The 11,961-nt window shown below is 38.3% G+C and overlaps 1 protein-coding gene and 1 non-coding gene across 4 annotated transcripts, besides 11 other annotated features; both read right to left on the bottom strand.

The window, feature by feature from the left end:
- Positions 1–1,352: part of a mobile genetic element that runs on past the window's edge.
- A 5-nt stretch (positions 1,353–1,357) lies between these two features.
- Positions 1,358–3,246: a mobile genetic element.
- Positions 2,395–2,510: a mobile genetic element.
- A 686-nt stretch (positions 3,247–3,932) lies between the features above and the next one.
- Positions 3,933–4,084: a mobile genetic element.
- Positions 4,085–4,165: 81 nt separating this feature from the next.
- Positions 4,166–4,367: a mobile genetic element.
- Positions 4,368–4,633: 266 nt separating this feature from the next.
- Positions 4,634–11,244, bottom strand: ND-MLRQ (NADH dehydrogenase (ubiquinone) MLRQ subunit). Of its 3 annotated transcripts, none has more exons than NM_001275306.2 (4): positions 11,094–11,244; positions 10,890–11,036; positions 8,968–9,113; positions 4,634–4,727 (listed from the first exon to the last, which is right to left on the bottom strand). In NM_001275306.2, exons 1-3 carry the CDS (start codon positions 11,133–11,135, stop codon positions 9,051–9,053), a joined length of 252 nt encoding a protein of 83 aa, NP_001262235.1. In that variant the 5' UTR covers positions 11,136–11,244; the 3' UTR covers positions 4,634–4,727; positions 8,968–9,050. The 3 variants fall into 3 exon arrangements, with proteins under 3 accessions (NP_001262235.1, NP_730778.1, NP_730777.1); NM_168989.3 differs by lacking the exon at positions 4,634–4,727 and having other exon boundaries at positions 8,973–9,113; positions 11,094–11,140; positions 11,201–11,244; NM_168988.3 differs by lacking the exon at positions 4,634–4,727 and having other exon boundaries at positions 8,973–9,113.
- Positions 4,792–5,426: a mobile genetic element.
- Positions 5,787–6,471: a mobile genetic element.
- Positions 7,451–7,795: a mobile genetic element.
- Positions 7,802–7,867: a mobile genetic element.
- Positions 10,249–10,685: a mobile genetic element.
- Positions 11,233–11,342, bottom strand: mir-4942 (mir-4942 stem loop). Its single transcript, NR_048316.1, has one exon. It is a non-coding gene; the product is annotated as a mir-4942 precursor RNA (primary transcript).
- Positions 11,343–11,620: 278 nt separating this feature from the next.
- Positions 11,621–11,961: part of a mobile genetic element that runs on past the window's edge.

Raw genomic sequence — 11,961 nt, 5'->3', positions numbered from 1 at the left:
GAACGTAATGACCTTTGGAGCAGCATTCTTCCCGAGCGCTGCACATTATGTGAAGACCGTGAATGCTCTGAAGTTTCTGGATTCTGATGACAATGTGGACAGTTTCGCTACAGAGGACGAGATTTTCATCGTATCTACCCGAGTGAAGGCGATACATGCGGATGCTGGATTCGAGTTATGCCAGTTTTCATCCAGCTCATCCACCGTGGAGACGGCTTTAGGACCTGAACGCGTCAAAAGCGGCGGATGGGGTGAGGGTGAGCAAAAGATCCACGGAATGCGTTGGCAGGTAGCAACAGATGACTTCAGATTCAACGTGGAGATCGAGCCCCTACGAATACGGAATATTTGAGCAACGAGTGCAAGTTGCAGCGATTGCGGCCGACCACTGTTGGTGACTGTCGCGTCACAAGGAGAAGCGTTGGGTCCCCTTGTTCACGTGCTTGTCGACAAGGGCGATTCATCTGGAGCTGGCGCATGACCTGTCGACGGATTCCTGCATAATTGCGATCAGGAACTTCTTCTGCCGTAGAGGGCCATTACATAGAATACGCAGCGACAACGGCAAGAACTTTGTGGGAGCTGACAGGGAAGCCATACGCTTTGGTGACGTGTTCGAGATGGAGAAGATTCAGAGTGAGTTGTCAAGCAGAAGCATCGAATGGGTTTTCAATTGCCCAGTAAACCCGTCTGAGGGCGGAGTATGGTAAAGCATGGTGCAGTCCCCTTGTTCACGTGCTTGTCGACAAGGGCGATTCATCTGGAGCTGGCGCATGACCTGTCGACGGATTCCTGCATAATTGCGATCAGGAACTTCTTCTGCCGTAGAGGGCCATTACATAGAATATGCAGCGACAACGGCAAGAACTTCGTGGGAGCTGACAGGGAAGCCATACGCTTTGGTGACGTGTTCGAGATGGAGAAGATTCAGAGTGAGTTGTCAAGCAGAAGCAGCGAATGGGTTTTCAATTGCCCAGTAAACCCGTCTGAGGGCGGAGTATGGTAAAGCATGGTGCAGTGCGTCAAGAGAGCCTGAGAGACTGCGTCTTACCCCGAAGGAAGTTGCGCCGAAGGACCATGATTTGGAGAGTCTCTTGATCGAGGCGGAGAGTATTGTGAAGTCGCGTCCGCTTACCCATGTGCCTGTGGATGACGAACAGGAGGCGCCATTGACGCCGAATGACTTACTCAAAGGAGTAGCCAATCTGCCGGATACGCCTGGATTGGATGCGGAGCTGTCCATGGATAGCTCTACAAGAAAGCAGTGGAGGGTTGCTCGCATGCTGCGACACCGAGTACCTGCCTACGCTTGTGCGCCGCGAGAAGTGGTGCCGAAGAACGGAGCCCATCCAATAAAAACATCGTCTGCGTACATAAGTACATGCGAATGTTTTATTACTAAGGGGAGGTCGTTAGTAAATAAGGTAAAAAGAAGCGGACCAAGGTGGCTCCCTTGTGGGACACTGGATGTGACTCGGAGAATACAAGATAGAAAATTTTTAAAGAGGACTTGTTGCTTCCTGCCATTTCTAGTTCTAGTTTTCTTAATAGAAGGTAATGATTAACAGAGTCATATGCTTTACTAAAGTCGGTGTAGATGACGTCTGTTTGAAGATTATTTTTGAAACTCTGTATTACGAAAGTAGTAAGTTCCAAGAGGTTAGTGGTTGTTGATCGTGCTGACACGGTGATATGATTGATCTACAAAGGTGCTGCAAATGAGAAGTGATAACATTTTCAAAAAGTTTTGGGATAGCCGACAATTTAGAGATTCCTCTGTAATTGCTTGCATCCAGTTTGCTACCTTTTTTATGAAGAGGAATCACAAAGGACTCCTTCCATATATAAGGGAACTGTGAAGATTCCAGAGATAAGGTAAACAGTTTCAGTAGAGGCTTGCACAAGGCTTCCGCACAGAATCTGAGCACACAGCCAGGGATTGCATCGGGACCTGACGAATAGACCGGTTTAACACGCTGAAGATCGTTAAGCAGTGAGATTTCGTTTATAGTGGGGCAAAATATTAGATTCGACTTAGATACCGCATAAGAGTATTGTTGTTCGGAATGAGGTAAAGTTGAATATGTTGTTTGAAAAAACTTGGCGAATAGATCGGCTATTGCCTTATCCGATGTTACCGTAGTGCTTTCAAAAAATAGAGAGGAAGGGTAAGAACTTGTTTTTCGCTTAGTGCTAACGAAATTATAAAACTGTTTCGGATCCTGTGCAAACTGGAACTTGCAACGGTTTAAATAATTTTTTTAGCACTGAGCATTAATCACGGTAAAGATTAACCGAGCGCTTAAATATTTACAAAGGATGGACTGAGAACCGGTACTTTTAAATTTTGAATAAAGTCTGGACTTTACATTTCTTATTACTTATTATTATTAATACATTCTTATTACTTAATGCTAGCTTATAAGTAGGACCGAGATGACAATATAATTCTTATATCTATCGTAAACTATGGTACTGCATGGTACAGTGGGCCTTTTGAGTATCCATCCATCCATCCAAAGCTTAAACAGATTCGTATTATTTACCTATAGTTGTTTATACATAGAATCTTGTCGGGGTCACCAAAATCTTGAGCTAACAAGCCTTTTTGTTAGCTGGTTTTGCAGACCATTTTTGTTTTGTAGCCAATTGAAAAGATTTTGTTTATTTTTCATGTGAATTTTGGCCGCGATGCGGGTGCACAGGAGACGAAACCGAGAATAGAATAGTTGCATTGCAAACGCAAAGCCAAATGTGTAGGTGCAAGAAAGTACCAGAGAGAGCTTGCGAGAGAGGAGAGCTTAAATACTCACGCAACTGATCTACATATGTAAAGAAAGCGGATGTGCCGCAGACTAATTGTGTCTCCAAGGTTTAGGTGCTGCTGGCGGCTAAGAGAGCCGACAACTTAGAAAGGAACGACTTCCATGTCATAGGTGTGTCAACTCTTTATTAAACCAAGGAGGTTTAAAGATTGACGGATAGTACATCGGAACACAAGAGTCAAAAAATGATTTAATTGCGGTATAAAACATATAAATGGCATCCGCCATTATGTTGCAGGAGATCGGACCAATTAAAGCCAGCTATAAAATTGATTAGCCTCCGAAAATGTGCCTTGCGAAAACAGTTAATTCGCTTTGTTGACTTCTCTGAATTTACTTTTAACACCGTACTTATGTCGATTGCCACCTCGAAAGTAGGATGATATGGATCTCAGGTTGGGTAAGAGATGCTACACTGGACGTGTTTGCTATAAATTGCCCTATCATTGTCAGTATTTATTTCTCCTCGAATATCTGTTCGAAAAGGAAGTTGAATATTTATTTTAGAATGCTCTTTTTCAATTTTATTCTTAATCTTATTTTGGAAATCTTTTATTTGATTTGAAATTATTTTTAGACTATGAATTTTTTCTTTTGACCGATAATTCAACGTCGGCGGGATTCTTTGATCCCAAGCTATATAAACTTCCATCACCCATCACCGTTTCGGTTTTAAATACTTTTTGTACATCAAAGTATTCATTTTAGCATATATTTTTTTAATGGAAGAGAATTTTTTCCCCAATTAAACACAAATAGTTTTTTCCTCATTGTCAAAATATTCTAGTTTTTCTTTTTTCCATTATATTCCATAATACCCTGCATCTACTTTAACTCCAATTTTCCTTAATAGATTGTACCCAATTAATAAGTCGGATTCTAAAACTTCTATTCTATAAAATAGATGTTTTATTTCAAATATTGTTCATATATGATAATATTTTATAATTGAGTATTAGGCGACAAGTTGAAGTTTGAAATTTGTTTATCAACTGGGGCAGAGTGCTATATTTACGGGTTGGATAATTGAAATGCTGCTGAGATCGGAGTTTGAAATTTGTTTATTAACTGGGGCAGAGTGCTATATTTACGGGTTAGATAGCTTGCGTCTTCATGTGGTTCTGTACGAAGGCCATTCATTTAGAGGCCACCTCTAACTTGACCATAGAGATATTTTTCCGAGCCTTTTCAATGTTGGCGGCCAGAAATGGGTGTCCTCTCATTCTATGTGCCGACAACGGAAAGGCCTATGTGGGCGCGGAAAAAGCCCTCACGGGAGATTTCTTCGCTACAGGAAGGCACAAGTTACCTCGTCGAGCCATCAAAGCCTATCCTGTCATTTCAGCCCTACAGGCGCCCCCACATGGGATGCCTGTGGGAAGCAGGGGTTAAAAGTTTCAAGATTCACTTCTACAAGACCACGGGTAATTTTAAATATACACTTGAAGAGTTATCTACTCTACTGTTTCGTATTAAGGCATGTCTCAACTACAGACCAATATCCGAGATGCCAGAGGATCCATCTGATAACCTCGCTCTCACTTTGGGGAATTTTCTGATAGCCGTCCCTGACGAACCTCCCATCACCGGAGAAGCCAGTTCTATCCAGAACCGGTGGCAGCGACTTCTTCAGCGAAGACACAGTGCCATCGTACGGGTTGAGTAGTGTTGTGTCGTTCGTGAACGAACGAACTAAAACTAGAACTATTCACCAAACTGAACGAACGATCTAGGTCGGTCTTTATAGTTCAATATAGTTCACATAGTTCAATTTAGTTGTAAACTCTTTATTATTTCTTATTATTTTTAGGTATAAGTGTTTTTGACATAAAATGAATAAAAAATATTCATTTTTAATGACAGCGAATTCCAAATTAGTCTTCCTTTCTGTAGCTTCCACAACTGTAAAAAAAGAAAACGTGTTCAGTATTCATTGTTATACTCGTTACTCGTGAGTAAAAGGGTATATTAGAATCGTTGAAAAGTATGTAACAGGCAGAAGAAAGCGTTTCCGTACATATAAAGAGTATATATTCTTGATCAGGATCAATAACCGAGTCGATCTGGCCAAGTCCATCTGTCCGTATGAACTTCGAGATCTCAGGAACTATTAAAGCTAGAAGGTTGAGATTCGGCATACAGATTCAGAGACATAGACGCAGAGCAAATTTATTGACCAATGTTGCCACGCCCGCTCTTACGCCCATAAACCGCACAAAACTGCTAGGCCCACATTTTTTAAAAATTGTTCGATATTTAATCATAAATTAATTAACTTGTAAATTTCTATCGATTGCCAAAAAACTTTTTGACACGCCCATTTTAACGCCCTAAAACCACCCAAAACAACCACGCCCACATTCCAAAAAAAATTATTGGATATTTTTTCATAATTTAATTAGTCGCTTAAATTTCTATCGATTTGCCAAAAAACTTTTTGCCACGCCCACTACAACGTCCTAACTTTTGAACCATTTTAAAATTTTATTCCCCAATATCTATCCATACCCCAGAAACATGATAAAATTTCGCATTCGCATTCACACTAACTGAGTAACGGGTATCTGACAGCCGGGGAACTCCACTATAGCATTCTCTCTTGTTTTTGCTCTGTTCTATCCTCCACTCTCTCCTTCGGACTTATTCGCGTTTCCCCCGGTTTGATGACGAACGGCGGCTCCGGGCGGTACTCATTAATAATAAGTAAATTGTTTGGTACACCAACACTCCGACGGGTCGTGCCGAAGTGGGTGTCGCTGCCGAGTATGAGGGGACGCACATCACACCATGCTGCATCTCCATCGTCGGAAGGGGCGACGTCAGTCCACTAGCGCGAACGGAAACCAAGAGACACCAGAGCCGAGTACCAGCGTCGACTTTCGGCAGTGCTCTCTCACACAGCGACGGATATCTTGCCCACCGTCAACATATGGTTCGACATCGGGGCTAATGGCCCTCTGCCCGCTTGCTTACGCTGAGAGTGTAAGAAGTCTAAAAATAGAATTTGCTTGCTTGTGTGAGAGAGACGAGAACGCGTATGTGTGCATGTTGTGATTCTGATCGAAGAAACGAATTTACATATTTGGGGAGTTTTGGCCAATTTCGGAGCAATATGATGAAATTGCGGGCTGTTTAAAAATATCAAATTGGAATATAAAAAAAAAAAAATGAATATGAAAAACAACTGAATCTAATGTGCATTTTAAATAACAAATTTGGATCATTTTTAAAATGAATTTTCCAAAAAGAAGACAATAAATTGAGAAATAAATATTTCATAAAAATAATACGTACTAGAAAATAAAAATTTATAAAATAAATAAAAATATGAAAACTGTTTAATTCAAAACAAGAATTTTTCGCATGGTGCCAATTTCTCAAAAATAATATAGATTTAAAGTCCAAGAACTTCTAAGGTGAAGGGCATATTTTGTCAAATTTACAATGCATGAACATATGTGTGCACACATACAGTTGTCTGCTATCACTGTATGGGTAGAAAAGAGCTGATCGTTGTAGCGCTCTCCGCTCTCGCGCTCTCGAACAAAATTCGAGAGAGCCTGAAGCCACCTCTAGAGCCATGGCGAAAAAATCGTGTGCCAAAAAATCGTATGGCGTTACGCATCATGTTATTCTAGTGTCTTTGGTTGTTGGGTGCTCCGAAGACGGATTATTAGACGATGCCATGGGTCTCCATATCCTGGGAGTTGGCGATGAGAGGGTATGCAAAGGAGACTCTCACCCCGATTCATACGGAGACCCCACGGATAGAGGTGGTGTTTCGCGTCGAGGAGCAGCTTTGGATGCGGATCGAGAGCTGCCTGACTGCTGACTCCTCTAGTACGGTGTTCACCAATATCATATTGCCAAGTTGTGCTATGTCCGGATGTGTCCCCAGAATTGATCCAACCAGGTGTCATGCCAAGCCAAAACGGGTGCCATGTAGCACAGAGCGCAGTGCTATGATGGATGCTTTCCGGCGCCTATAACCACTGCCGCTGCTCGAATCCCTTTGCAATCTAGGACATTACAAGGCGAGCGTGATATTTACGCCCATTTCGTGTGCCAGTTCCTGGCGTTCCTAAAAGAAAGAAGGAATCCACCCGCTCCCTTTTCCAACGGGAGTTTCATTTCTTTCATTTAGGAACCGTTGGCCACACAACCGTACTTAACTACATGACTTCTTTTTTTACTTTATTGGTATACATGAATATTAGCTGAAATAAAGAAAAACTATTCTCCCCTGAACTCCTTTGAGAACTCAGTATTTTTCTACAGACATCTACACTGGCAGCCATTTGGACCCACCAATTTGCATAAATGGAACGCGGCAAACAAAAACATTGCCCCTGGAGATATGGCCACCATCATGTATTCGAATACACCCCCCGGCACTTCATCCGGAAGCATCATTCGTATTTAGTATTTCTTTCTTATCACCTGTTCGGACGGTATATGTGAGCGTTCGAAGGCTGGTCTCTCGTTTTTGTAAAACAGAACATTTCGACCAGTAAAAATTAATTACAAGTTACCTATCGTGATCAATTCACCACCACCCACATTTTATATTTTGTCTTATTTTTATTTGTTTTGTAAATGTCTATAGATTGCCAAAAAACTTTTTTCCGTGCCCACTCTAACGCCCACAAGCTTCCCAAAACTGCCACGCCCACACTTTTGAAAAGTTTTCGAATTTGTTTTTTGTGTGTTTGGATTTGTTTTCTGTTTATTATTTGCCTTGCCAATTTCTATAGGTATACCAACAACACATCGGCCACGCCCCTTCTTCCTTTCACATACAAAACGCCCAAAACAGTCAAGCAGACACTATTAACCTATTTTTAAATTTTTTCTTATTTTGTTCCCCAATATCAATCGATAAAATAAAATATCATGTTAGCATTTCCACTAGCTGATTAACAGGTGATAGACGGAAACTCGAATATAGCATTCTCCCTTGTTTTTAAATTCTCCAATATCTATCGACATGCCAGAAAAATTATGAAATATCTCCTTCGCATTTTCACAAGCTAAGTAACAGGATCACCTCCCTGTGCATGCATGCGAGTTGGCTCTGCCGGGGTAGGCATCGCCTAGAGTCCGGCATAATCATAGTTTCGTCTCATAATCTATGCCTTTCCTAATATATACAGGTGCCTTAAATTCACTGCTCGTTATCAGATTAGCTCGTTATTAGATTAACATGGCTCCGTTTCTCCTTATGTTCTGTATTTGGCCATTGCACGAAAATCTATCAATGTTATTGTTTTTTGTTCACTGATATTCCCTCTCTCTTTGAGGATAAAAAAGAGGTCCTGAGAAGAACCGTTATCTTTTTAATTCTGCTCTGTTTTACTTTCGGCGAAAAATTGGGCACCTATATTGCATCGCCCCAACTGCAGTTTTGAATATCTTCCATAACTTGAAAGGTGGGACAACAAAATTTTTTATGCTGTTCAATTGAAAAGTTTGGTTTAATTTTGCGAAAAAAATTGGAAGAGGAACGCTGTTATCCTTGCCGGAAAAATCCGATATCATAGCTTTCTATGAACGCGGGCTGTCTTTTCATAAAATTGCAGAAAAACCGCAGACATCGCAAAACTGTAACAAATTTGATTAAAAACAACTAAACTTAAGGAAAAAACTATAAAGGCGGCAATAACATTGTCTTTAACGCGGCAGATCCCTGGTCCATACGTCAAAGACCTTGCAACTCCCACTACTCTTACGGCCAAATTCGAGAAAAAAGTGGTGAAAACCCGAGCAAATCGCTGATTCAAAGGGTGATTAAGAAAAATAAACATTCCTTTAAGAATATTCTAATTTAATTATAACTAACTATCCTGATGACGCAATTTGGTTTACCCATTTATGGATTGTGCTTCTTTTTTATTTAAATCAAAATCTATAAACAAACTGCATCCCATATTAACTTTTTATTTATAGAATTAATTGTACAACTTTTAAGGGAAAAAAAGGGAAACAAATTTCCAAAGGTCTAAACAGTTTTCTAAATATATCACATCAAAAATTTTTGCTCAAGGGGTGCTAGCCTGGTGACGCGCAGTGTATTATGAAAAAAGGGCACTACATTTCTAAATTATTTTATCTTATATAAATATAAAGATCTATAAGAACATACGCTTTCAAATCCACTATGTTTATTTATAATTTGAAGTTATTTCATTTTACATTTTTAAATTGCAGCTGCTAGGGAAACGTAATTTATTCATCAAAGTTTGGGGCAGCACTCTTAGTTTTGGAATAATCCCTCACAGGCGAATAAAACTGAAAAAAAATGCAAGATTCAATATATTATATATTATATTATATTATATTATATTATATTATTATATTATATTATATTATATTATATTATTATATTATATTATATTATTATATTATATTATTATATTATATTATAATATTATATATTTCATCTAAAAAACACGAATTACAGTAAACCTATAAGTCCACCAGCAATTAAGAGATTTAAATATTTTTAGATTTTAGTAAACTGACACTGAACGATCGCAATCAGTTTTACATTACTTACGCAAACAATTGTTTACCTAGCAAAAGAAATTTGAAAGGCAAAAACAAAAAAAAATTAAAACATTATTAAGTAACAGTGAGTGTTTGCGGGGCTTGTGGGTAATATAATGGAACTTATGTACCTTCACTGCGTAGTTGACCCTTAAATACACATGCTTAGTCTCAACTTTCTAGCTTCAATAGTTCCCTGGAGGTTTACGAGGTTCATCTCGGTTCAAGAATATGTATAATTTTTAAGGTCAGGAAGGCATCCATTAACTGGTTGCATGCATTTTAAAGAATCTACTATTCTAGTGAAGTGATAGAATTTGATAGAAATTTATCTGAAGCGAACGTTTTAGACCCTGTGTAAATCTCTGGCGATCCCTACATTTCTGGTTAGTCACTGTCGACAAAATAAATGATAAGTTCTCCCGCATTGCGTCCGAATTGCTATAAAATATTAAATGTTAGAACATTTTTGTGATCTTTATTTTTTTTTCATAGTTTTAAATAACTAGATTATTATAAAATTGATAAAATTAAAGGGTTTGATTGGCGTTTAAGTCGCAATCACTACATATTGAAGCATATCCCTCTTCCTTTTTATTTAAGGGTTGAATTATTCCTTAATACGCACTAATGACACCCCATCATTTCTTAATTTCACTTATTTTACCTATTTACCTAAATTACCCATATATATATATATATATACATTTTTTCTGCCATAAAGAATGGTGAGTATGGTGTTTTAATAATTTGTTATTAGCTAGTTGATATACGCAAATATCTCCGTTTAGAGATTGTTAACAGGCGGTGTTTACGGTTATTGGGAATTGTTTTGCGAGACAAATAATAAAAGTGAAAAAAAGTATCACTGTACAAAATAGTCGACTTCCTCGACTATCAGATACCCGTTATTCAGCTAGTTAAAATGCCATAGCGAAATTTCATGATTTGTCTGGGATATCGATAGATATTGGTGAATAAAATTTTTGGGAAATCAATCAAAATTTAAAAAACTAATAAAAATGTGAAAAAATGTGGCAGTTTTTGAAGATTTGTGGGCGTGGCAACATAGGCCAACAAACTTGCGCTGCGGGTATTTCTCTAGAATCTGTATGCTTAATCTCAACCTTCTAGATTGTATAGTTCCTGAGATCTCGACATTCATACAGACGGACGGACAGCGTCAGATCGACTCGGATATTGATCCTGATCGAGAATATATAGGCTTCATATGGTGAAAACTCTGCCTTCTACCTATTACATACTTTTCAATGAATCTAGTATAACATCTTACTCTACGAGTAACGGGTATAACTACAACTACAACATAGTATATATTCGTGAAATATATATGTGTAATGGTTATGGCATGTCGGTTAAATCGCCAAAAAAGTAAAAAATTGCAAAAATACATATATCTATAAGCAAATTTGGTTATTAACAAAACCACGGTCGAGGGCTTTTCTTGGCCCATTAAAATATGAAAATAGAATATGAATATTAAGGAGCAAATCTAACCTTGTATTGCTTTTCTTTGTACTCTTGCCATGGTTCGGGATTTGATGTGCGATTCCAAGTGACATCGGGATTACGAGTAGCAAGTCGAGCCATATAGTAGACGGCTCCAATAGCTCCCGCTCCAACGCACACATAAAGTGGAATTAACTGAACAAATTTTTGTTATGCAATCAACAGATAACTTAATATAATCATAAAACTTACAGCTGGATTTTTTTTAAGACTTTGCAGACCAAGACCTTGCATTTTGTCTACGTTATAATTAAAATGTATTTAATATGTAAGAAAGAAACACATTTATAAAAAATTACCTAACTTTACTCAATCCAATAAAACAGAATGGAACTATATATTAGATATGGACATATTTCGATGCCAACAGCGATGTCATCGATGTTTTCCAAACATCGGCAACTCGATGTTGACTCAAACATAAAAATATATGTATTCATAACAGGCAGATGTCATATTATTTTATATGTGACATGCCAGTATTAAGCGATGCTGGTATAGAATGGGAACTCAAAAATCATGCACATAAATATTTTTTTTTACATCTAAGGAATATATTATTTTATATACGTAATTTTTATGCATGCTTGTCGCACAGGTTTTATGTTAGGCTGTCATAATAATTTCAAGCCGCCGGGAACGATATAATCTTCTGAAGTAGTCATGCATTTTTGTTACATTTTGTTTATATGTCGAAAGGATTTTTTTTCAATAATAACAAGAAAAAATGCTATGTAGACTTTCCCGACTATTAAATATCCGTTACTCAGCTAGAGGCAATATGATCGCGAAATATCATAATTTTTCTGGGACACGGATAGAAATTGGTGAATGCAATGAGAAAATATTTAAAATTGTTCAAAAATGTGGGCGTGGTCGTTTTTTGGTCGGTTTGTATCGTTAGAGTGGGCGTGGCAAAAAGTTTTATGACAAATCAATAGAAATTTACAAAACTAATAAATATATGAAAATATATATCAACACAATTTTCAAAAGTGTGGGCGTGGCAGCGTTAGGCGTTAGGTTAATATCATATGGTTAATCTAAGCTTTATAGCTTA

The sequence above is a fragment of the Drosophila melanogaster genome, chromosome 3L (genome assembly GCF_000001215.4).
Source record: "Drosophila melanogaster chromosome 3L".
NCBI classification, from domain to species: Eukaryota; Metazoa; Arthropoda; class Insecta; order Diptera; family Drosophilidae; genus Drosophila; species Drosophila melanogaster.
Note: the sequence above shows the minus strand (reverse complement) of the source record. Positions and strands in the feature narration are given on the sequence as shown.

Coding starts and splice junctions, on each gene's coding strand:
- ND-MLRQ (NM_001275306.2), bottom strand. CDS start 11,135: ATGCAAGGTCTTGGTCTGCAAAGTCTTAAAAAAAATCCAGCT. Junction 11,037..11,093: donor GTCTTAAAAAAAATCCAGCT/GTAAGTTTTATG, acceptor AAATTTGTTCAG/TTAATTCCACTTTATGTGTG. Junction 9,114..10,889: donor ACAAAGAAAAGCAATACAAG/GTTAGATTTGCT, acceptor ATTTTTTTTCAG/TTTTATTCGCCTGTGAGGGA.